The sequence below is a fragment of the Neocloeon triangulifer genome, unplaced genomic scaffold (assembly GCF_031216515.1).
Source record: "Neocloeon triangulifer isolate White Clay Creek 2 clone unplaced genomic scaffold, ASM3121651v1 ptg000017l, whole genome shotgun sequence".
In the NCBI taxonomy this organism is placed as follows: domain Eukaryota; kingdom Metazoa; phylum Arthropoda; class Insecta; order Ephemeroptera; family Baetidae; genus Neocloeon; species Neocloeon triangulifer.
Window position 1 is genome coordinate 5,483,194 of NW_026775559.1, and position 23,797 is coordinate 5,506,990.

General features: G+C 38.6%; 4 protein-coding genes across 4 annotated transcripts in view; 2 read left to right on the top strand and 2 right to left on the bottom strand.

Moving 5' to 3' along the window:
* LOC132203343 (uncharacterized) overlaps positions 1-13,686 on the bottom strand; it is a 50,960-nt gene extending 37,274 nt beyond the window's left edge. The window contains exon 1 of the mRNA XM_059631057.1: positions 13,331-13,686. Coding sequence (XP_059487040.1) covers positions 13,331-13,490 — 160 coding nt within the window. The 5' untranslated portion in view covers positions 13,491-13,686. The remainder of the gene's footprint in view (positions 1-13,330) is intronic.
* Positions 13,687-14,318: 632 nt separating this feature from the next.
* LOC132203346 (probable ATP-dependent RNA helicase DDX20) lies at positions 14,319-18,267 on the bottom strand. Its single transcript, XM_059631061.1, has 8 exons — positions 17,864-18,267; positions 17,553-17,647; positions 17,214-17,494; positions 17,024-17,153; positions 16,805-16,971; positions 16,570-16,750; positions 15,100-16,440; positions 14,319-14,750 (listed from the first exon to the last, which is right to left on the bottom strand). The coding sequence occupies exons 1-8, from the start codon at positions 18,042-18,044 to the stop codon at positions 14,433-14,435; spliced, it is 2,694 nt and encodes an 897-aa protein (XP_059487044.1). The 5' UTR covers positions 18,045-18,267; the 3' UTR covers positions 14,319-14,432.
* Positions 18,268-18,310: 43 nt separating this feature from the next.
* LOC132203347 (SET and MYND domain-containing protein 4-like) lies at positions 18,311-21,280 on the top strand. Its single transcript, XM_059631062.1, has 11 exons — positions 18,311-18,393; positions 18,747-18,940; positions 19,003-19,206; positions 19,264-19,419; positions 19,473-19,749; positions 19,801-20,075; positions 20,134-20,314; positions 20,373-20,532; positions 20,583-20,732; positions 20,783-20,939; positions 20,989-21,280. Exons 2-11 carry the CDS (start codon positions 18,786-18,788, stop codon positions 21,197-21,199), a joined length of 1,926 nt encoding a protein of 641 aa, XP_059487045.1. The 5' UTR covers positions 18,311-18,393; positions 18,747-18,785; the 3' UTR covers positions 21,200-21,280.
* Positions 21,281-21,408: 128 nt separating this feature from the next.
* On the top strand, positions 21,409-23,530 carry LOC132203348 (uncharacterized). The gene is made up of 7 exons (XM_059631063.1): positions 21,409-21,547; positions 21,642-21,882; positions 21,949-22,192; positions 22,254-22,522; positions 22,581-22,667; positions 22,801-22,995; positions 23,058-23,530. Exons 1-7 carry the CDS (start codon positions 21,513-21,515, stop codon positions 23,220-23,222), a joined length of 1,236 nt encoding a protein of 411 aa, XP_059487046.1. The 5' UTR covers positions 21,409-21,512; the 3' UTR covers positions 23,223-23,530.
* Positions 23,531-23,797: the final 267 nt, after the last annotated feature.

Sequence of the window (23,797 nt, forward strand, 5' to 3'; positions counted from 1 at the left end):
GGTTCTGCGATGTAATCCACTTCTCTTTAGCCCACCAACCCTTTTGAATAAACACTTGTCTCGCGACTGTGAGTGCAATACACACACGCTCAGTGCCACACACACGTGAGCGAGTTGATTACGCAATCAAAAGGACGTGGACGAGAGAGATTTTGGGCTGCGTGCCCAGCAAGGCAGAAAATTTCACCACAAATGCAAAATACGATTAGCGGAATCGTGCTCAAAGGCTTGAAATTGGATGAATTCCGCTTTGAATTGCAGGGGATAACAATAAATAATAAAATAATAAAATTAAAAGTAATTTATCAAACTTAGCTTTGATTGTAATGGTACGTTTTAAACATCTTCAAAGAAAAATTCTAAATACACATAATTTTATAGACTCTCTAAATTTAGATATTTTGACGAAATTAAAATGACCATATTATTGATATTATTATTTTATTCCCTTAATCTTGGCATACAAAAGAAATCCACCTTCTGAATCTCAAAATTTTTAAGCATTAATGTTTTGCAAAATTCTGTACCAAAAGTAACTTTTTTTAAATTTTATTTGGCTTTTTATATTATTTTTCATGCACTTCAGGTAAAACCATGACATCTTCAATATTTGTTGATAAGAAATAGTTGGAGGTGGTCTGACGTGAGTTTATAAATTTAATGTTTCTCTTTGTGAGTATATTTTTAGACAGCTGTGTCGTGAAAGAGATTTTCTTGTTTTTTTTCCTTTTTTGTTTTTTCCCTTTTCCTTGATTTGTTTGCATTACCACAAAAGTAAAATTAGAGCGTGGCGGAAAAATGGCACTCGACACGCTTGTCTCATTTTTCACTGCCCCCCATGCAACTTGATCTTTTCACCACCCTCACTCTCAACTCTGGTCCTATGTTTGCTTTTTTATATTTTGAGCATTAATGGAGTCGTGACAGCAGTGATTTATCATTCTATATACAGTGTTGTGAATTTGGCGGAAAACTGGAAACCACTCTCTACCCCCGAAGCACGCTGTTGCAATACGTGTCAAATAACGAATGATTTTGCACACCACTGGTTGAAATTAATAGGTTTGCGAATTTTACAGACGTCAACCTAATTGAAATGAATGTTTAGGTGTCGAATCTGTGTGGTTTTGGCTCAACCTGTTTGTGCGAGAATCAATGACCACTGGGACCGTTGGTGAGCGAAGTGGTGAATTTATCACCAGCTCACACTCAATAACATTTAGGGCAAAAATTGATAAGTTTAAAATAATTGCAATTAAAAAAAAAAAAGATATTTTTACGTACATAACAAGTTTATACTAACAGTTTTAAGTCAGCTGTAAATATTGCTCTGCTAAAATTAATCATAAAATGATGCTCTCCAGTCTATATTATCATCCTTTAACATAAATTTTTATATTTAAGAATAAACAGCTTTTTTAAATTTTACAATAAGATAAAATAAATATCCTGTTATCCTAAAATATTCTGCTTACTAGTTCTCTTTCACATCATATTATGCTCACTAAAATTTTCAATTGAAAAATATTAGAGAATTAATTTATTTCTTCAATAATGTAACAAAAGGTTTTAAAGTAGGAAAAAAAATCAAATAATTTTTTTTTAATTAATTATATATTTTATAATTCATAGTATATTCTTTATATTAAGCTTTCTCTGGTTCTTCTGCATCATAAATGAACCCTTCCGTCCGCATAATAATCGCAGTTACGCTTATCTGCGTCCCGCGCTCACTCTCGCAACTCACACAAAACGCGACGGCCACAGCTCCAAAGTTGGGCATTCATTGTGAGTTCGTGCACCGGGGGAGGAGTGGGGCGCGCGAGTGCAGGCGACTGATAATTAGCGAGTCTGCCTGCGGAATACAAAAGGGGCCGCTACTTTTGTGTGTCAATTATTACTACATAGCCCTTTTGAGGCTGGCACCGCCTGGCCCGATGAATTTTTTAACAGCCTCTTTGAATGCACTCGTGATCACAGCACCTTGCACTTTTCCCTATGGTCCCTGAAAAAAGAATAAAGCGTTTGCGGCACAAAGGGCAAATGGAAGCGTTTGACTCTCCCTGACAAATTGTGTGTACAAGGATGTCTGACAGTGAGTGGTGTTCCAGACGACGGCTAGTTTTTTATAGCCATTTCTCGATTCGGTAGAATTATACCATGCAAAACGCTTTTTTTGCGAATTCAATGCTCGAGTGAATTCACGATCTGATATTTAATTCAATCGCGCCAAAGCAGATTTCCTATTTCCTAAACTCGCGGATTGAATTTATTTCACCAGCCAGAATAAATTTCCTGCCAAAAATTGGCATCGTCTCTCAAATAATAAAATGTACTGCTCCGATTCAGGCTTGGAAAAAAAATGAGATTTTTTTTTAAAAAATATATGCAAACACCAGAATTTTCCCCTTGAGATGGTTTTTGACTTTCCAACAAAAGAGTCTCTCGTAAAATAATTGCAAGCGTCGAAATATGAAAGCTGGCAGTGAGTAAAAGAGCGGCACAACGGAGACGAGTAATAAAAAGACCAAGCTTCTGAGTTAGTCGCTGCTGCTTTCTCGTTTCGCGCCCAACATATATATACACTGTTTTTATATACTTTAAACAAGCAACCGACCAACGTGTATGTACATAAATGTCTGACATGGCAGCACCACATTCAACCGAGAGGGCGCATTCTGCTAAGAAGCGTTGGCATGACCCCAAGTTAAGTGTTTCAAGTTCAGCTCCGACCTTTCCACTGATAAAATGCACCACCGGAACTGACAGTAGACGGGATGGCGAGGATCTGTTGAAAGTAAGAGACTGACATTCTTCTTGCCAACAGTTTTTGACAGAGAAAGAATTTGTGCTTTCTTACTTTGTCTGCAAATCCTCTTGCCTTTTTACGAACATGCAAAGTATCAATTAATTCATTGCCTTTTAAAATATTTAAGGGTCACATCCGCAAGAGACATCACGGTGATCTCAAATTCTGCTTGGGGCAAATTAATGTTTGCTAGTGTTGTCTGGAAAAAATCTATTGTTATATTTATTTACATCATTAATAAAAGAAGACAATAGAATTATGAAAAAAATTAAAAAAAAATATTAAAAGCAGTTTTATTTCTTAAAAAATCATGACTATGAAAAAAATTATTTTGTTAGTGCAAAGTAAAGATTGTGAAATCAAAGTATTCTCCACATTATCCAGCCATTGCTTCCAATTTTCTTAGAAACGCTCTACCTTGGTGAAAAGGGCGGAAAAATTCCTCCAAGCATTCTTTCCTGCTCACAAAGTCAATAAGAAGTGCAATCGTGCCAAACTTTGTATTTGCACAGCTTCCAATTTGTCCCAAAGGCCGTTTGCTTTGGCAAGAGCGACACCCGAGCTTGCTCTCCTTTGACCTTTTATTTTCCCAAAATACTTCTTTCTATATCCATCTGCGTATCGTATCATCTAGATCTTCAAAGGCCGACGAGGAATTTCATTGAGGGGAATGCGCCAAAGCTTGTTAAAAATTCAAACGGCTGAATTTTGCAGCTGCTGGTTTGTTTTGCACTGCGGGATCGCGCATGAAACTTTAATCATCATTCTTAGCATGGATTTCGCTCTTCAAAGTAAAGAGCGTGGGCACAAAAGGCGGTGCGCGGCTCCGTGTTTTGCCGGCGCACTTGGCGCGCCTGATTACGCCGTTTGTGTTGGTCGCTGGGTCCGAGTTATGAGATTGGAATCTGTGCCTTGCAGCCACGCGAATGTGGGCCATTCGCACAAACACGCTCCATCTCCATTTTCTGCTGTGCGCCCTCTCAACCGAAGATGGAGAAAAGTTCTGCGGAGAAACTTTTCTCAGCCGCTTGACTCTTACCCGTTGCATCATTTCCACAGAGAGGAGCGCGCGCAGAGTCGTTTGCCTTGGAAATGAGAGGGGACTTGGTTTCGTTTTCATCGCATTTTTCATCGTCTGTTTCAATCACTTCAGAAAGAGCTCTTCCGAAGATGAAGTTGGCGTTTACTTGATCCACTCTCACCATTCTTTTAAGTGCAGTGAAAAGTTGAGCATCACTGATTGTGAGGATATTTTAAGTCGAGAGGGATTTTTTTTAAAATTAATTTAATAAAGAAGTTTCAAATGTGCGCATTTGAGGTTAAAAATGAATGAAATAGAAATTTAAAATCTGAGTTATCATCAGTTTTCATTATTATTATTTATTGCTAATATTCATAAACATATTTTTTTTCATTCAATCAAAAATATTTTATACATTTTCTAATATCATAAACAATACAATTTTTCTATAAAAATTTAGGAATTCAATATTTAAATATTTAATTTATCTACTCAGGATCCTAAATCTAAAATTTAATTTTATGGATTAGTTCCAAGAAAAAAAATTACTTCGCGTACATTGGCCTATGACCCTGAACGGAAATTTCCAGACGTAATTTCATCCTTTGTACCGCTAGTGAATGGAAAATCTCAATTAGTCCTCGCACAGATTCGTGTCTCGCGCAATTCGCCGCGGCCTGAAAAATGCCTCTGGCGGCGCAACAGCTGCCACGAAGACAAAGCGATTGATCATATCGCGCGCCCGCCGTGAAATAGCAGTCTGCGAAGTTTTCGAAGCAAGGCCTTAATCAATCTTATAACACAAGAGCAGTGTTAATAACGTAATCGTCCCATTAAGCAGCAGCACATCTAGGCCGAAATGGCGTTTCTCGAGGGACACCCACTGCTGCGCAATCAGATCGAAAAGTGCATTCTAAGGACTCGAGTCGCCTTACAAGTCAAACTCGCTTCCCACTGAGAGGGTTGCTGCACCAGTTTTGCCTTTTGTGCGTGAAATTTCCGCCAAGAGCTTTCTCAGCGATTCAGAAACAGCGCCCACTCGCTTGTTTCTTTTCCATTAAGGCGAGTTGCTTTGTGAAAGAGAACTCGGGAGTGCCAACGAAGTGAGGGGAAAAAGGTGAAGCAATATTTCTGTGCAAAAGTGGACTTCTTTGTCCCCTTGGGTAAAAGTTTTCTGTGCGTGTAAAAGTTATATTTTATTTATATTATATTTTAGATGATTTGCTATCAAAATTTGTAATTTGTTAAGCAAATTCCATGGCAAATTTATTTACATTTAAGTACATTTAATTTATGTACAACCCATGCCAAACACTGGTCAGATTGATTTAGAAATGGCCCTAAAAAAAGTGATTGAAACAAAATTTTATTATAATAACCTACCATTATTTTGCATTTATTTAATAATTATATTTTAAAAGAATTATTTTCATTCAAGATTTTTTACATCAGATTAAAATTTCAGATAGAAAAAAACGTTTCAAAATCTGCTCCACCCTCACTAAATGAAATCGAGTTGCTGCTTAAATTTAAAAAGTTTGTCGAAGTTGTTATTTAAAATTTTGAATTAATTTTATACATGTTAAGGAGGTGGCATGAAAGTTGAAAAGTTACATTAAAATTTTGGATGCCAACTTTTTATCTGTCCCCCGAATTTCTCTGATAGGGGGATCCATTTTTCCCCCGCCGCCATTTACGAACTGCAATATTCACTACCCACGCACCTCTCTTCCATTACCGACCACCCCTTTAATGAACGCGCGTTAGGTGGTTAACAAGGCGTTTCATCGTCATTCTTCTGGGCCTAGTGAGAGGTCGCGGCGGAAAATTGCATTCGGCAGAGAGAAAGACCCTCTCCGTCAAATTTCAAACGACGTTTTAGCGGAAGGCTGCCGCATTTCTCGCTCCCCTGGGACGCAACAGCCTCCTCGTACATTATGCACAAAATTCTGCGTTCGTGCCCCGTGGGACGCAAAACAACACAAACCAGTCAGATGCGCCGCGAACGCATATTTCATATCGCAAAAGATCATTTGATTTAAACGCGACGCTAATGGGGCTCCTTTTCCCAGAAGCAAACACCTCGTAACTTGCTTGGCTCGGCCAAACACATGGGCTTGATCGTAAAATAACCAGTTTGCGGCCGCCGCTGTCGACCCTGCCTTTCTCCGAACTGACTGATGCACTTACTCTCTAGGGGGTTGGTTAATTGTTTTTTGCGGAGGCTTAATTTCCGCGGTTTCACGCCGAATCTCGAATTAATTACAGGTGCGAATATATAGGGGCGAATAATAATGGAAGGAGGAGAGTTTGAGATTCAAAGAGCCCTTTCCAAGTTAGGCAACTCGCACGACACGAATGGTGAGCGCGGTTGCATACCTCGCTCGTAAAAGAAGTTTTTACGCTGGCAGTGGGAAAAGGATATCGCAGAGAGAGCGAGCGAGTCGGAGTGGCGAGGAGGTGTATTGATCTAGTTAAGTTGGCGCTCTGTTTTGGGATGCAAATTCGGATAATTGAATTATGTGTCGCTTGGTCCATATTTGCATTTTTGTTTGCAGAGAGCAATAACCTTTGTGGATTGAAATTTGCATTTCATCGCAATTACATTCGCATGCAAATTTTTATTCAAATCACCAAGCTTTGAAAATAATAATCGTCAGCTATAAAATTTTTGGGTCAATTTTTATCAAGTTACATTTACTGAATTTGCTAAAATTTTAGTAAAAAATTGCTATTAAAATATACCAATTGTTTTTCAGTGAAGCAAAGCAGCAATCTAAAATTGAATTTTTCTTTCTTGTTTTCTTCTTATGATAATGTTGGGAATTGTTATACGACAAGGAATATTCAATTGTTGCTTGTTGCTGATGTTTCAAGTACAGATCAAGAAATAAAAAAGCATCCTTTTGTGTCTTTTGTGCGGAAAAGCATGTAAAACCCCCAAATTAGGTATTATATTAAAAAAAAAATTAAAATTACTCCAAAGTTAAAGAACAACCCTTTTAACCATATGATTGTGAGGAGAAAAAAGTCATTGTTTCCTATAATAAAAATATATCTCTAGATTTTTAACATTTCTGAAAAGATGTAAAATAATAAAAAACCATTCATTTATATAATTTTATGAGTCTGAAATGTAAATGTTCATTGATTTGCACTCCAAACTCCAATGCAAATCCCAGCCAACCCGTTCTTGCTAAAATATCAGTGAGAAGAGAAAGCTGTCATTTGACAAGGCTTTGGCGAAACCTTTCCGTAATCCGACGTTGCAAAAAGCAAAATTGTGTCGCTCTGTCAACGAGCCCGAATTCGCCGGCTGCTCGCGCGGCCCACATTAATTCTAATTATGCTGCTGTGTTATGGTGATAATTTCGGCAATGAGATGGTCCTCCCGTGTACACGCACCGTTCTGTTCGTGTCACAACCATGGTTGGCGTACGTGCGCTTTGGGAAGTCGGCAGCTCTCTCGCGAGAACTCTGGAAAATGGTCTCGTTGCGCGCAAAATTGTAATAATGCATTTCGGAGGCGTTTTTGTGTCTGTTCTGGAGCGACGCCCGTGGGCTGGCGGCGCTTTGTCGCGGTCCGACTGCCGAGTTGTGTCACAGTACTGCGCAAAGCATTTCAAAAACAAGACCATAAAGGTATTTCAAAACTCCTCCTGTGACAGTCTGAATTTCATGCAAAACGTCTCTTGATGGACGTTTTTCTAAAAAAAACAGAAAAAAAACTTGACGCATATATATTCCACCAAAAATTATGCGTCGGTAACGTTTCTCGGTTATTAGTATGACAGAGGAACAAAAAAACTGATTGTTTACTGCAAAAAAAAAGATTCAGGATTTTATTGATATTTCATTCAGAAAAATATAAAGCTGAAAATCTTTGGAGAAGTAAAAAGTGGTAAAAAAAATTTGTTAGAACTAATTTTTATTACGTATATTATCCATTATGTGATTTAAATATGATTATCAGTGAACAGTTTCAGAAAATACACAGGAAATCGAGATGGTCAAAATCTTAGATTCAAATTTGTCAATTTGTCAAGTTATTAACGATTATGGTGATTATATATTATTTAACATTACAAAAACTACATTAGGGGTCCTCGGAGACCAGAAATCGGCAGTAATAAAGGAGACAACAAGATTTATACCGCATTCAGGTAAAGGAGCGCTTAATCATTTCATAAAAGTTAAAGGCATGCAATTGCAATTTGCATACAAAATCCCCTCGGGCTCCGTTGATAAAAAGAGTTTTAATATTGCCAAGTTTCCTGCCATCAAATTTTAGGGGCACTTAAAATTTACTCTTAGGACCTTCGTGAACAATTCACCTTATCAAACACCCCTGCGCAAAATTCAAAAGCTGATCTTAAGAAAAAAAAAATGAATAAATGAAGGGTTATTTTTTTTTTGACGATTCTTAAACAAAAAAGCACAAATATCAATTAACCCCTAACCCCAGAAACATTTTATAGTAATTTTTAAAAAAAGTAGGTTCATGACGTGAAAAATAGGCTTTTTACTAGTTTTAATTTTAGGATTAATACTTTTCAACAAGGACGAAGCCCGTTTTATCACTTAATCATTTTATCTTGCCTTTATGAAAGAAACTCTTATTACAATTTTCTTGTGTGTGTTTTTTTTATAGGCTAGATAAATATTTATTTTGAAAGGCTTACGTAATGTACAGTAAACTTATTTGAAATTTCGCTCACGCACGCTAATCCGCACCGTCATTGCCGAGGAACAAATCGATTTTCCGCCGTTCTCTCTCTATTTTTCCGAGTCAGAACGGGCGTTTGTCAGCAGATTATTCACACAGAGCCTGTGTTGTTGGCTCGGGAGAGCATAAAACTGGCGCTTCGCAAACAGAAAAGGGTTCGCGAGAGTGAGTGAGTTTGGGGCGATAAATGGCATCGATTGTCTGTGGCACATTAATGAGCTGCTCATTCACTCGCAGCGGACAAACGCAGTCGGTCGGCGATGAAATAAAACAGAAGATAAGTCGAGCGCATTCTGACGCTCTGTTTGTTCTCTAGAGCACCACCAGTCCTATCTCACAATGCGTTCAATTATCATAAATTTGTGTTGCAGAGAAACATAAATCGGGAAATATTCTATTTATGGTGCTTTTCAAAAATATCCAGCTAATGGTTTTACTGCAGATGGTGCAGCCTTCAGAAATATGTAAAAGTGAGATTTTATTATGAAAAATGGAGTCTATAGAGTCCCTGCGGTGGATCAATCGATGGTAATGGCATTCTTATCGGAGTAATTTATTTGCCGATCGATTTTAATTATGCGAGGGGTTGACAATAATATACTCCGTGGATTGGCTTTTTGAACCGAAGTAGTTTCTTCACAAGTTCATGAAGTTTTAATTATAAATTTTTCCTGCGTTCTCTTGCACATAATTTAATTTTTATCAGATGAACAGTTTAGTTGGAGAGCAGCTAGTATACAATATCTAATTGAATTTGGCACACTCCGTGTTAACTCATTATTTAAAACAAAAGAACTTTTTATGCATATAATTTAATTTAAATAATTGAAAATATAATAAAACCAACACATCTTAAATAATAGAAGCTTTTTTTAACAAAATAACTATTAAATATTTTATTAAAAATATGAAAAGGAAAAAATCTTACAAGAAAAAGATTTTACAAACAATAATACTGTAAAATTTATTTTTTAATTAAATTTACTCTTTTTAATATTATGTAGGAATATTGAGCATTATTGGTTAGGCCACAGAAATGGAGGAAAACAGGTCGTAAACAAACTGCATGAGTTATGAACTTCTGAAGCCGAGGAAGCATAATCTGACCGACGAAATGAAACGAAGGTGCTCTGGGTGGAATTCGACCAGGCGTCGTTAAAAGGAGAACCTTTTCCCGCGGTTTCAACACCACAATTATTAAAATAATAACCGCGGCCGACACATATTTTTTGTCGTATTCAAGCGTACGTGAGTCGATACGTACGTGCGCCCATTATTATTGCTATTATACGGACCTTGTTTTCAAATTTTACGTCGTCGGCCCAAATTAGAGCATTATTTTCCCCATACCAGCCAGTACGAAGTTACAAAAAGCAACCGCTGCGTTTCCTATGTACAGAAAAAGTCCGATGGCGTCGCTGATAAAGTTGGACAAAAATTAGAGCCAGAGGGGTAGGGTGCAATTTTTCCCAAAGATTGCCGGCACGCAAGAAAAAAAACCCACTCGGTCTAGATTTTTTTATTTTATTAATCAGCAGTAGACAGCGCGAAGGATTGTTTTCCCACGACGGAAATAGGAAGAAGTGTAGTTTTAGTGCTCATAAAAGGAAAATGTCACTGCCCTTTATGAATTCGCGCGGTGTATTTGTATTTTAACTAAAATGAGGCTCCTTTCATCCCTCTGCTCGCGCAGTTGGTAAAACAAACCGCCCTTGGTACCGCACGCGCGCTTCATCTCGCTCCGTCCGCACAAAAGCGGTTTCTTAATCTGGTCATGAGAAAATTGCAACTTTGTGCGCTGCAGGGACAGAGAGACATAGTGGTTGCTCTAAAGTGTAACAACGAAGGTTCGCTTACTTTCAGCTACTGACGGTTGGCCAGAGCAGCTGTAAAGCGCATTAAATTAGCCTTGCTTTCTGAAAGAGCCTTCAAATGGCGTGCTGTGTTTGCAACTGCTTTGAAATTCCACTGTTCCGCTGGGAAAGTTCAACTATTGATTAAAGTGGAAAACATGCTTTGAAATAACTAAATTGGATGGGTTTACTTTCATTCCACCTGATCGCTATTTTGGTTGAAGCTATTAACATTTTGGTGAGTCTAGATACAAAAATAAAATTTTTAATAACAATGTATTCAATTTTTTCTTGAAAATTCAAGAAAAAAAATTCAAATTGACATTTTAATCATTTTATAAAGAAAAGAGAGATAGTTATTTAGATTATAAAATCTTAAAATTTCCATTGATCTGATGACACTTCATTGCAACGCAAGGTCTGTGTAATGATTTAAACTTTTTATTGGAATGCATCAGAAAAATATATCATAGATGAATTTTGAAAATAGTAGTTTTTTATAACTCGCAAATAAATTGGTATTTAACAATAAATCATAACCAAATAGCTAAAACTGAAAAAACCTTTAACTAAATTATTTTTTTTTTTAAATATTCAGCCCAGTTTTAATTATTTATAAGTAGTTAAAGGAAAATCATATATCATAATAAATTGTGTTGTTGTAAATTCTTTCAAACTGCTTTGCTTGTTATTAAAAAAATTTAGTCAGTGTGATTAAGAAATTAATCAATTTAAATTTATTATTTGTATACTGCAATAAAAATATTACATTAAAAAAATCGATGCAGAAATTTTATTAGTCCAATCTACTAAATTGTCAATTTAGAGACTATCGTTAAAGCAAAAAAGATCAACATTTAGGAAGAACGGAAATGCGTGTTTGTTGCCGTAAATATGAAAGGAGCCACAGAACAATACACAACAAAACAAGACCGTATTTCCACAAACAGTGGTAGACAAAGTGCCAGCGGGGCTGGAAAGCACAAAATCCACGCATCGGTCGTGCGTGCGTTGCGTTTTTTGACAAAACAATCGTGCGCTTTTGTCTCCTGCAAGAGTTATTCAGACGTCTCGCGGCTCATTTTGCAAAACGAGCCCATTGTGAATGTGAGCGCAGGAGAGAGTTTGCCTCACGTTCTAGTAGCCCCAAACAAACACGCATTCATCACCAGAGAAAGAAATTGGAGACAAATTAGCTTGGCGAACGGCAAAACCCTCGAGACACTTTTGCAACCCTTTCGCGCTTGGAACAAGTGGCGCCCTCTTATATATTTATTTTCACCCCGATAAAAAAGCAAAACCTGTGGCCTGACACTTTTTATTTCCTTCTCCCCTTTCCGTTGGGCACTTGAATCTGTTTCTATGCAAAGCACCACCGCACGCACTTCTTGACAATGCACTCGGTAATTTATTCATTACATTCCGCCATTGTGCAAAGTTTTGCATTTTCTTTGACGACTCTCTCACTCACCGTGGAATAAAAAATGTGCATTTTTATTTCCCAGCGTCCCTTCACAATTAGTTCAAAACAAAACAAGTGAGAGACTGCAAGTTGTTTCAACATTTGAAGCAATGGAAAATTCATGTATTCAAACGTATCTCTATAGTCGGGTGGAAATTTCCCTGCACGAGTGACGTCATGGGCGATTAAGATCGTAATTAGTAATTTCATACAAAAGCTCGACGAGATTAGTTATTTAATACATATGCCGGTACATTAATAAATCTTTTAAAGGCTTTAAATAGGCCAGTGATGAAACATATAATGCGACAAAGTTGCAAATTACCTTGTCACTCTTTCACTCTCATTTTATCCTGGCAGATCTTCTAATTAGTTGTTGCCATTAGTTTTTTTCCGCCAGAAATTCACACATATAAACACGGCTGAGCCTGGAAAATCCGCTCCAGGCGGCGCAAAAAAGCCCGGCTTCTGAGCCCCGAAATCGTCACTTTCTTTTTTTTCTGGTCATGCATCATGCAGGAGGTGCTGTTGAGCCTTTTTTCGACCGAGAAAGACCACCATTGTAATTCCACAAGTGCCGCTTTTACGCAAATGCTTGGTGTTGTTGTTTACATTTCATTAATTGCACGACTGCGCTGCGAATTTGAATAATAATCCATTAGAAGGATAAAAATTTCTAAACAAATCATGAGTTTGGATGAACTTTAAGAATCTCAACCATACTTAGTTTTAGTGTGGAGTCCATAAAAAAATTAGTTATAAAACATAAGTTATAACTATTCACAAAATACAGAATTTACTATTCTACGACAATTATTAAACAAGTTTATTTGCAGCGGAAAGTGCAAGGGTAGTAAACAATTATGTTTTGTTTACTAAACATTTCAGAGATATTTGTTATGCTTTAGCCTTTTTCCAATATTTTTGTGCAGTGTGTGAATGGATGAATTAGAATCTAGGTCTTGCTTTAGCTAGAGATTTTTTTGGATTCAAAACCCATCAATTAAATTATTAGACAACCAATTTACGTTTAACTTTCATTTTAGCTAAAAAAAAAAGCACAAAACGATCTAAAAAAGAAAGACTTTTTAAGCAAATTCTATGAGATATTTTAATATTAACGCTTTAAGCGTTGCAGTACGAAAAGATTTGGCGATGGCGATTATAGAACCACATTATTTTGTCAAATTACACTTTCAAGGGGCGCGTGAAGGCAGTTCTCACGAGCGACTTTTCTCCACAGTACCGCAGTAATAAACAAGCAAAGCTTGGAGACGAGGAGTCGGCGGCGGCGGCGGCACGCGCTCCGCCGGAAAAACCGCAATATATGAAGTGGGCAAGCGAAATAAGCCGCATTATTTTCCCACTCGAGTGAAAATCGGAAAGACGGAAAAAAGAATAAAGAGAGAAAAGTCTTCTTGAGAGAAGAAGCAACGGAAAGTGTGAATGGTTTTCATACCTGTTTCGAAGCCGTCCGTGGGGGACGGAGGGGTGGCTTCGGCGCCCACTGCAGTGGTGTCTGAGTCGGCGGCCAAAACATCATGCCCGCTGGTCAGCAGCTGCACTAAAAGACAACACAAAACCGCGCTGCCTATCCGTCGAGCATTGATAGCTGTCATTGCGGTTCGGCGAGGGCAAATATCAGGCAATAACAGCTTTCGGCAGCCCTTAGCCTCATCACTTATACATTATCTCTGAAAGGGCTGCTGGCGGGTGCGTCTGCCTCAGCGAGCGACCGAGCGGTGTCTGTGGTGCTTAAGGTCGGGTGGTGTGTTGGAGAAACACACGTACGGCCATCCGACTTGCGCCAATGCTGAGAATTCGCTCCCACCCTCTCTTTTCTGGCGGCCGCTTTTGCCGCGTTCCTTCCCCTACCACCCCCGGAGCTGCTGCACGCGCAATCGATACTTCTTCGACGCCACCCCTACCGCGCCCAAGTCGAGTGAGCACCACTTTTGCCCTCCTGCCCCCGGTCTCGGGCGGTGCAGTGCCTCCCTTGCCCCACTACCCCCGCGAGCAGCACGCCCGTGCCGCTCGGGAGAGGCAGCCGGCGCACGTTAGCACCTCCATGGAAACGTGGAGATGAGAACCAAATTTTTTATTTTTCCTTTTACAGTCCGCTTTGTTTTCCCCAATATGCTCCAACAGGTTATTTCACCATTCACATATTTATCAATTCAAATCTAATGATTACATTTTGAGTTATTTTACTGATACTGATGTACTGCTAGGAAGCGAGAAATGAAAACGTAAAAATCAAACTGAAACTATGGAAATTTTCTTCTTGAATTGAAATTACAATTAAAAACGTATGCCATTTTTTAATTTTTTGACAAGATTTTAGATACGTTTTAATAAAGATATAAATATTTTTGCCCCATGTTAAAAACGATAAAAATTATTTTTAATATTTTACTATGTGTATTTTGAAATGAAATTTGAATTCATTAATTTTGTGTTTTCTTTATTATCAAATGGTTCAAATTCAATCAAAATAAATATTTCATCAAATCTGGAAGGTCAATATTTGAAAAATGTGGTGCCGAAACTTAAAATGTACTTCAATGCTTGTTCATCATCCTGAAGTACTCTGAATAGTGGACCATGAATGTGGCCAACTTCACCTTTTCCTTCCACTCGGCCAGAGATGCGCCTGCTTCAGATGGGAATGGTGGGAATGTGACAGTGTGGTGCGCCTGGGGCACTGGAGGCACCACAAGGTGAACACTGTCTCCGCCACCACCTGACATCTGTCTGTGGAAGTGAGGCCTTGGGGGTGGATGAGCAATCGGCTGATGAGTTTGAGGCTCTGGCGGAGGCATGGGGGTGGAGACTTGGATATTAGCCTCTTTGCCTTGCACCCAGGTGTCTCGCAACACCTGAAATTAATTAGACCGGTCATGTGAAATTTTAATTAATTATACAATTAATCAGAGTAAGATACAAAATTAATCAAAAGCATTCACTAGAGATTCTCATCCGAATATTATTAACTGACAAATACATAACTTGATCCCTATAATTTTTTATTATGAAACTGAAACAAACAAAATAATTTTAAGTTCAATCAATGTTTACTTTCCATTGCTGTCATTTAATTATAAAATCTTTTAAAATATAATTGCTGACAATTGAAAATAATAGTTATAATTATTTTGAAATGAGGAACAATTTAGGACCCAAATTGGAAAAAAATATATTTTTATATAAAATTGAAATTCATCCTACCCTGAATCCATCTGCTCCAGGCTCCCACGTGGGAAGGTCAGACTCCTTTGGCTCGTATCCATCAGCCAGTTTCTGCAGGTACCCTTTGACACCTCCGTTGAAGACGAAATGCCGTTTGGTAATGTTGCACAGCACACCCAAGTGCCTGCCCATGCCTGAGAGAATAGACTTGCGATTGAAATAGGGATCCCTCCTTTCAAACGCTGGGTTGACCATGGCCGATTTGTCAAACTGCTTGCTCAGGGCTTCCAGCTCCTCGTATCCCAAAACTTGCTCAACCTTTGGCGGCTGATAACTTCTGATGTCCTTCATTAATTCCCTGAGAGAATTTTCAAACTGCTGCTGGAAGTACTGTTGCTGTTGAGCAGAGAAAACTCTGGGAGTGAAGTTTTCATGTCTCTTGGCTTGAAACTCCTGATGATCATTTTCATCAAAGAACTTGGTGTACTTTTTGACGAACTTGTCAGCACTGAATGGAGAAGCAAAATCTTTCCTTGGAGACGAAAAAGGACTGTTGGAAACTGAGGAGTCTCCTCTGGAGGAGAGAGGTGAGTTGAAGAACCGAGTGGAAGGCGAGTAGTCCTTTGAAGGTGTGTAGTAGGGGGAGGACGAGGGAGTAGTATATTCCCTTCGCTGGAAGTTTGGCGAGTAATCATTTCTCTTGTATTGAGGAGACATGTTCTTCCTAGGGGAGGCAAAAGGCAGACTTCTAGGAGAGTAATTGTGATGGTTGTTGTTGTAATAGGTGTTTTGGGGTGGATGCCCATTTTGGCGCCAGTCTGAATGTTGCTTTGGGGGTGTTTGCGGTTCATACTCCGACGGAGCACTTTGCATTTCCGCAAGCTCCTTCTGAAGTTCTACCTCGAGGTTGGTTTCAGTATCTTTGACAGAGGAGAGAGCTGACTTTAGCATGACTTTGCAAATCTCCTCAGGTAAATCCTTTTCCTCATCCTTGTCTACGGCCAATGGCTCCACTCCTTCACAAGAACTAGAGCTTTCAGTCTCTTCGTCGGTCTCCACTTCACTTTCATTCTCTTGTAAAATGTCATTCTTGCTTTTGGCCGACCGGGGAGACTCAACCTTACTGACCAATTCCACAGGAACTTCGCTCTGCAAAGTGGGGAAGGTGCAGGTAAACAGATTCTCCTGAAATGGCTTGGCCGAATCAATTTTGATGCAGCCCATGGTAATGTTGAGGTCTTTCACAATGCCCAAGAGTCTGACCAAATCTTTGCTGCTACTTTCCACAATTGTGATTGCCAATCCTTGAGTGCCGAAACGCCCCGAGCGTCCAATTCTGTGCAGGTATGTGGCTGTGATCATTGGCACATCCAAGTTAACCTAAAATTAGATTAGAATTTCTTTCAAAATAAACAATCTCTTATCTTTTCTTAATTCATTACTTTTAACTTTCAGAAAAAAAAAATAATTTAATAATAATAATAATAATAAACAAAGCTCAAAATTTACCACTAAATTGACGTTGGCCACATCGATTCCTCTTGAGACTAGGTCAGTGGAAAGCAGAATTCTGCACTCATAGTCAAAAAACTTTTTGACAACTCTCAGCCTTGATGGTTGGTCCATGCCACTTGAAATGAACTCCGTAGGCCAGCCTTTAGAATTCAAAGTTTCACTTATTGTCTGGGCGCTATAAAAGTAAATAATTTAAATTTAACACATCATTGATTTAAAAATGACTCACACTCCATGAGAGTTGTTGAACACAATGCACTGCTTGAAAGGAACACTTGACAAAATAGAAATGAGTGCATTAAGTTTATTCTTGGATTTTGTGAGGTAATTTGGGTGTGAAGGCACAAGAGCAGCCACTTGCCGCACACCCAGCAGAACAGCAACATTTTCATCTAGCTACAAAAATTATAATTATTTATAATAATGATTGTTTCCAAAAAAAATTTACCTTTCCCTCCTCAGGGTTAACTCTAATGGGACTCCTCATGTAGTCTTCTAGGAAGAGTTTCAGTTCTGGTGTGTAAGTAGCACTAGCTGCAATCACTTGCTTGTTCAGAGGTAAAGTTTTGAAGATGTGACTGAAATTGTTATTATCCAAATGTTGTAAAGATAATAACCATAAATAGTTAAATATTTACCTAATATCTGGTTCGAAGCAAGGCTCCAGAAGTTTATCAGCCTCATCAATGATTACCAATCTAACATGGCCAACGTTAAGCAGGCCATCGTCTATAAGGTGTTTCAGCCGCCCTGGGGTTCCAACAGCAATGTGGCAGTTCTTTGCTCGTCTCTTGTCCTCCTCGACAGGCAAGCCACCTATGAAGACTCCAATCTTAAGGCCTTCATGGCCCTGTCCAATGCTGACCAAGACGTCGCCAACTTGGGCAGCAATTTCTCGAGTTGGCGTCAGAATCAAAACCTTTGCACAAATTTTTTTAGTTGAATTTTTAAAATATCTGTAACGTTAGAAAATTTACCTGGAGACTTTTGCTAGGCAACTGGAGCATTTCAAGTGCTGCCACGCCAAACATGACTGTTTTCCCAGTTCCAGATTTGGCTTCAGCAATCAGATCTATTACAAATAAACAGAACATCATATTATTTTAAGATCCGGATAATTATGTAAAGGACCCAATTGGTGGTATACATGGAGTACCTATGTACATAGCACTTAAATTGAGCCATTATGTATTAATGTAAAAGCTAAGCGTAAAAATTTAATGATAAAAAAATCGATGTATTTAATTATTATTTTGTTTTCGATTCGTAATTTTTTAACATTCCTTACCAAATCCACATTTTCCAAGAGGAATGCCGACCAATTGAATTGGCGACGGCCTTTCAAAGCCCGACTCTTGCAGGCCTTTCAGGGTCCCATCGGACAATATTAGCCCCTCAAAGGTCACATCTTCATTTATCTGGACATCCTGGGTCCTGTCCTCTGAACCCAACACGTGAGCCTTCGACATCGTGGCTCAAAGCGTCAATGACAGCGATGAAAAGTACAAATGGACGACGAGATATAGACAACAATCACCACTTCATCGCATTCCTTGAGGACTGATTGTGAGTCATCTCAAGCGTGCCGCTGTCGGAAGCCAAAACTGGCAAATTTAAAACAAGTTTTGACAGAATCTGAACATGTTATGGAGCTACCGATAGAAATGCGGCAAAAATCACAAAACAAAATCACATGGGTTGTGCGCATGCGCTCGATGACCAGGTCTGTCATATGGGCGAAGCGAAGCGAAAACAAGCCGAGGGGCTGCCGTGAGGGTGGTGACAAATTCACAACTGTTTTCAGCAATTTTCTACCCGGTAATAAGCCTAAAATTAAATTTTAAGTGTACATTTCGATAACTGAAATTCATTAATTTGCTTGGATTAATCATCCAACGAAATTAATACTAAAATTTCACTCGAAAAGCTTGGAGAAGATCTAAATTTTTGAAACTCATCAAAGGGCCGGTATAAAATAACAAAAAAATTCCACAGTAATTTTATTTTCTTCAATTACGTACAGTATAAATTTTAAGAAACAAAAGATTTGTTCATTAAGTATTATATAATTTTTTTTTATCTTTAATTAGTTAAAAGTATAAAAATTATTTAATTATGTCTCCGCACATAAATAAAATTTTTTTAACTGATTTTTGTTCTTCAAATTTCAGAAAACTAATTATTCTCTTTTTGAGAGCTTCAATCAAGAAATGGCGCAACCTAGAGAAATTCCATGGCAAAGTATTCTAGACCTATTTACGGAGGAGATTAAAAACGAAAGGCATGCAGAGAGATGGAAAAACTTCCAGTCCGTGGTGACTGAGGAAGAAATCATCAAGATGGTCTACAGTTTTGACATTTTTAGGTACAAGTCTTAATGGTTTTGTCTTTATTCACAAGCTTATACATTTTTTTTTAAATTTTCAGAAAGAGAATCAATGCTTGGCACACAAAGTTTGCCAGCGGTGCACCATCAGGCCCTGCAAAAATTGTGGATGAAGAGGAGAGCAGCTACGCAAACAATCTGAACGAGGAGTTGGCAAAAGAAAGAGAGTTGCTCAAGAGTAGCATAAGTCTGAAGTATGGGGAAAGTGACCAATTTCCAGGCGCTTCTAGTGTATTAGAAATCCAGTTAGTTTTTAAATCATTTAAAAATATAAAAAAAAAATTAATTATTTCCATTAACAGAACCAATGAAGAGAAGGGACGTCATGTCGTCGCTTTGAAAGACTTCCAGAAAGGTGATGTTCTTTTCAAAGAGGAAGCATTTACGTCTGTCCCTTGCGGAGGAATTCAAATTCACTGTGATCACTGTTGTGCTCCTTTGTATAGTTTTGGGAATGAGTAAGAAAATAAAATTTATTTTGAAATTGTAACTTAAAAATGATTTCCAAAAGGTCGGAGGTGAACTTCATAGCCTGCGACACTTGCAACACCACCCGTTACTGCACTTTCAAGTGTGTGGAAGAAGCCAAGCCTTATCATCAATGGGAGTGTGGATCCAATCTGCCGGAGCATGTCGGAATCGCCTGGCTTGGCTTGCGAGTGGCGCTTATGGGAGAAATCTACGAAAGTACCGGGGACGAAGAAAAAATCAAACAATATCAGAAAGTGTGCAGTTTGGTGACCCACATTGCAGACATGACACCAGAAGACAAACTTCAGTATTCCTTGGTAGATACTTTGTATTAATAACGAACTGAAATTTATTTATTATGTTTTAAGACGTCTTTGCTCCTTTCGGTTGACGTTGCCAGAAGGAAAAAATTGGCATCTGCTGAGAAAAACCAGTTCATTGTCAAGTTTGGATCGAAGGTGATGAAGCACATCACCCAGTTGGTCTGCAACGGAAACGCCATCACTTCTCACTTGTTCGGACAGGACAGGATGACCGTGGCTGGGCCAATTCTGCAGGAGGAGAAGCAAGTGAGAGTTGCGACGGCAATTTTTCCCTCAGCTTCCATGATGAACCACTCTTGCGATCCAAACATCCTCACCAGGTAATTTAATTTAAAATAGTGTTATTTTAATAGATTATAACTGCAATAAATTTTTTAGTTATTTTGGCAACTCGGTGATTTCCAAAGCTGTCCGTGACATCAAAGCGGGAGAGGAGGTTTTCAACTGCTATGGAATCTACTACAGGGCCATGCGAACTGAGAAGAGGCAGCGCCACCTCAAGGAGCAGTACATGTTCGATTGCAAATGCCTTCCTTGCCAAAGATCCGTTGACTTTCTGGTAATAAATAAATTTGATAAATTCTATTACAATGGAATTATTGAAAAATTGTATGAAGGATTCCGAAGGCATCCACAGCCTCATGTGTGTCAAATGCAAAGGACCGGCCATTGCTCAGAATGGTGATTCTATTTGCCTCAAGTGCGACCACATTTTCACTAACGAAGAAATGGATTTGGTCATGGAAAATGTCAACACTGAAAAAGTTTTGCTTCAAGGTAAAACTATCCTCATTTTTTGGAACTATTTTTGATTTATAAAATTACAGAATCTCAAGAGCTTCATCGAAGTGGGGCCTTTGACAAGCTGAACAAAAACAAGATCAAGTATGTGAACCATCTGAAATCTTTCTTGCATCCCAACAACTGCCAAATCGCTCAAGCAATCGATCAACTTGCCATGCTATATGTCAGAAAAGGTAAATTATTGAAAATTTTTGAAACACCCGTATTAATGTTTCATGTGCAGGAAATTACATTGCTGCTTGGAACCTGATGGAAGAATGCTTAACTCTCGCTAAAGCTCAGTACGGCAGTGACGGAATTGAGGTTGCAGGCGTAATTTCCACTATGATGTCCATTGCACAAGCGATCACATCCTCGGAAGTCACTAATGAAATCCTCAAGTAAGGAATAATTAAGCTGCAATGCTTCTTATATTAAATTTTGATTCAGGCTGACCGAGAAAGCCATCGTCCACTGTGAGGTTGGGTTGAAGATCATGGCCGAGTGTCTTGGAGAATGGAACGACAGATACAAAAATATGCTTGAGATCAACAAGGACTTGAAATTCGTCCACGACCAAGTTATGGGGTCTCTGCAGCAGAACGGCAGCCACCAAGAAAATGGAAAAGTGCTCAAAGCTATTGAAAATTTGGAAATTTAAATCCACCAGATTGTATAAATGTATTCACATTTCACATTCTCCAAAACATAAATAATAAAGGAAGTACTTAATTTACTCTGCAAGTAAAAAAGTTTTTGTAAAAAATCCTATATATTTTAAGTGATTTGTGTGCACTTTATGGTGCAAGGTCACAACCCATTTACCTACTTACCTGAATAAGCTACGCATAAAATCACGATTAAATTTTTCATATTCAGCAAAAATTTATTTTCTACAACAAAGACGTTATCGCGAGGTATTAAAAAGCCAGAGCAGAAAAGAATCGCACTTAATTAGTAACAGCAGTGCCATCATGCAGTTTCCAGGGCACAAAATGACTTTAAAATAGTAAGTATTTTTTTTTTTGCTCATTAATTAACCTAAATACATTTTGACCATACCTTTAAAAAAATTTCTCATTAATTATTAAAATCTTGCTTAGCTTGCTATGTTCGTCATTTTTGATGTGGCTTCACGTGCGATCAACAAATGCTGGTTCTGCTTACCCGGCAGGAATTGAAATGACTATGTGCGGGGCAGACAATATGGTTTGCACCGATGGGTCGTATCCATGGGAAGAAGGGGATATGCGCTGCTGTCCGTACGGCGCGAATACTGCATTTTGTTGTAAAAAAGACAACCCTTTTGTTTGTTTTGTAAAACAGATTGCCAAGCACGTCCAGGTAAATCAATATTACAAAATTCTGAATTGGTTCTTGGAATTTGATTTTTTTTTTTTTTTTTTGAAGTATGAGGCGCCAAAGCATTTGCCTTGTTGCTACAACTGTCCCATGGGCGAGGGAAAGTATTACGGAATTGGAGGAAGTTCTGAGTATTCCTCAGAGTCATTTTCAATCCACGAAAAGTACAGAGGCGATGGCAACAAAAAAGCGCACATCCACAGCTCCAGCCATGATCACAAATCGCACGAGTCGCATGATCACAGCTCGCACAAGGACGTGATGCGCGCCGACGATCAAACGAACCATAGAGGTCAGATCAAAACCCTATGCAACTTAAAATGTATTAATATATTTAAACATAAAAATTGCAGCAATCCCAGAGAGGCCTGAAGTGACGCCTCCATCGCGCATAGAAAGTGCCCCCATGCCAAATCAGTTTATTCCCATGGGCCCTCAGACTAGTCCGACGGCGTTTAGGGCGGATCAGGACGAAAAAGATGACGTCAGTTCTGAGGCGTTTGAAACATGCAAAATGAAAGGACTGGCGACGTACTTTTTGGACGAAGACACCGTTTGCTGTGTTGGAGGAGCCACTTCGCAGTGCTGCTTGAAGGACAGAACTCAAGCATGCTCAACTGACGTATAAATTTTTATACAAAAAAAGTAGTTTATAGTATAAATAAATTATTTGATTGCAGCTGTTTGGAAAGACGCAGCCTATCAAGGGATTAAATCGAGATGTTCTCAATTCATTAGACTTCTCTCCTGACTGCGCCATTCGCAGGGTAAAAATAACTAAACTATCAACTATATCATCAATCTTTTTTTTTATTTTTGCATTTTATGCATCTAGATCATGTATAGCTTTTTTATCAGACTGTTAATTTTATTCTTAATATTTAATTTATATCATTTTAGCTGCCCACGGCCGTCACAGCGTATTTGAGGCCCGTCCAACTGCACACTCCTTTGGCCGGAGCCAGAGTGCAGGTCTCGCAGGTCGAGGGCTGCGACGTGAGAGTGCTCATGAACGTGCACACTTTCGGTCTTCCGGCTGGTTACGACTACGCCTTTGAAGTCGGCAACAAGACCATCTGCGGAGACTCCAATGACGTGAGCCGATTGTTAAATATTTGAATAATATTGTAAATTCAAATTCCTTATTTTTGTATCAGGTCTCAGAGCTTTTGGTGACCCTGCCCGTCAACATGCGGCACGAGAGGTTCAAGGTTCCCTCGTCGCTGTCAAGCGTGAGAGATCTGAGGAGCAGCTCATTGTCCGTGATTAGATTGGAACCCAGCGGTCAATCACAAATGTTGGCGTGCGGTCGGTTCATTTAAATATTTGTTTTTCTACAATGATTGCTTTTGTAATACACAAATGAAAATAAAGTGAGCATTATTTTTCAGAAAAACATATTACTTAAAAATGGTTCACTAAAAGTTAATAAATATATTAATTCAAAATTATTCAAAAATTGAAGTGCAATAGCAATAATAATAAAGATTGTGAGAATTAATTGAAATTATTTATGCAACTTGCTAACTTTTAGTGCAGCGCGTGTTGCATACATACGCTATTGCAGGGGTTAAAATACATAATTATACTTATAGCTATTTCATGTATGATCGCTTGTCATTGTCAGAACTTTCTTGAATGTTTGATACTTAAATTTTAAGAAGCTAATAAAATTTCATCTATGACAATATAATGCTAAGTGACTATATGACATCATAAATCATAATTTAGTCCCGAGGAAGCTTTTAGCGCGGGAAGTTCCATTAGCCCGCCCCAGCACTAGAAGCGTCTACGTCTCGGTTGCATCTCAAGATTTATTCGCGTGGTATGCAAAAATAATGCAAATGAAGGGTCGGGCCAACTTCCTGTGGCGATTATTGTGCGATAGCAGTGTGGC

What these genes read in the sequence shown, in the direction of transcription:
- LOC132203346 (XM_059631061.1), bottom strand. Translation starts at nt 18,044, where the DNA reads ATGTCGAAGGCTCACGTGTTGGGTTCAGAGGACAGGACCCAGGATGTC. An exon ending in TTAACCCTGAGGAGGGAAAG is followed by an intron (nt 16,972 to 17,023) that starts GTAAATTTTTTT and finishes TAATTTTTGTAG; the next exon opens with CTAGATGAAAATGTTGCTGT. An exon ending in CTGGAGCAGATGGATTCAGG is followed by an intron (nt 14,751 to 15,099) that starts GTAGGATGAATT and finishes AATTAATTTCAG; the next exon opens with GTGTTGCGAGACACCTGGGT.
- LOC132203347 (XM_059631062.1), top strand. Translation starts at nt 18,786, where the DNA reads ATGGCGCAACCTAGAGAAATTCCATGGCAAAGTATTCTAGACCTATTT. An exon ending in TCTAGTGTATTAGAAATCCA is followed by an intron (nt 19,207 to 19,263) that starts GTTAGTTTTTAA and finishes TTCCATTAACAG; the next exon opens with AACCAATGAAGAGAAGGGAC. An exon ending in CATGCTATATGTCAGAAAAG is followed by an intron (nt 20,733 to 20,782) that starts GTAAATTATTGA and finishes TTTCATGTGCAG; the next exon opens with GAAATTACATTGCTGCTTGG.
- LOC132203348 (XM_059631063.1), top strand. Translation starts at nt 21,513, where the DNA reads ATGCAGTTTCCAGGGCACAAAATGACTTTAAAATA. An exon ending in AGATTGCCAAGCACGTCCAG is followed by an intron (nt 21,883 to 21,948) that starts GTAAATCAATAT and finishes TTTTTTTTGAAG; the next exon opens with TATGAGGCGCCAAAGCATTT. An exon ending in TCTGCGGAGACTCCAATGAC is followed by an intron (nt 22,996 to 23,057) that starts GTGAGCCGATTG and finishes TTTTTGTATCAG; the next exon opens with GTCTCAGAGCTTTTGGTGAC.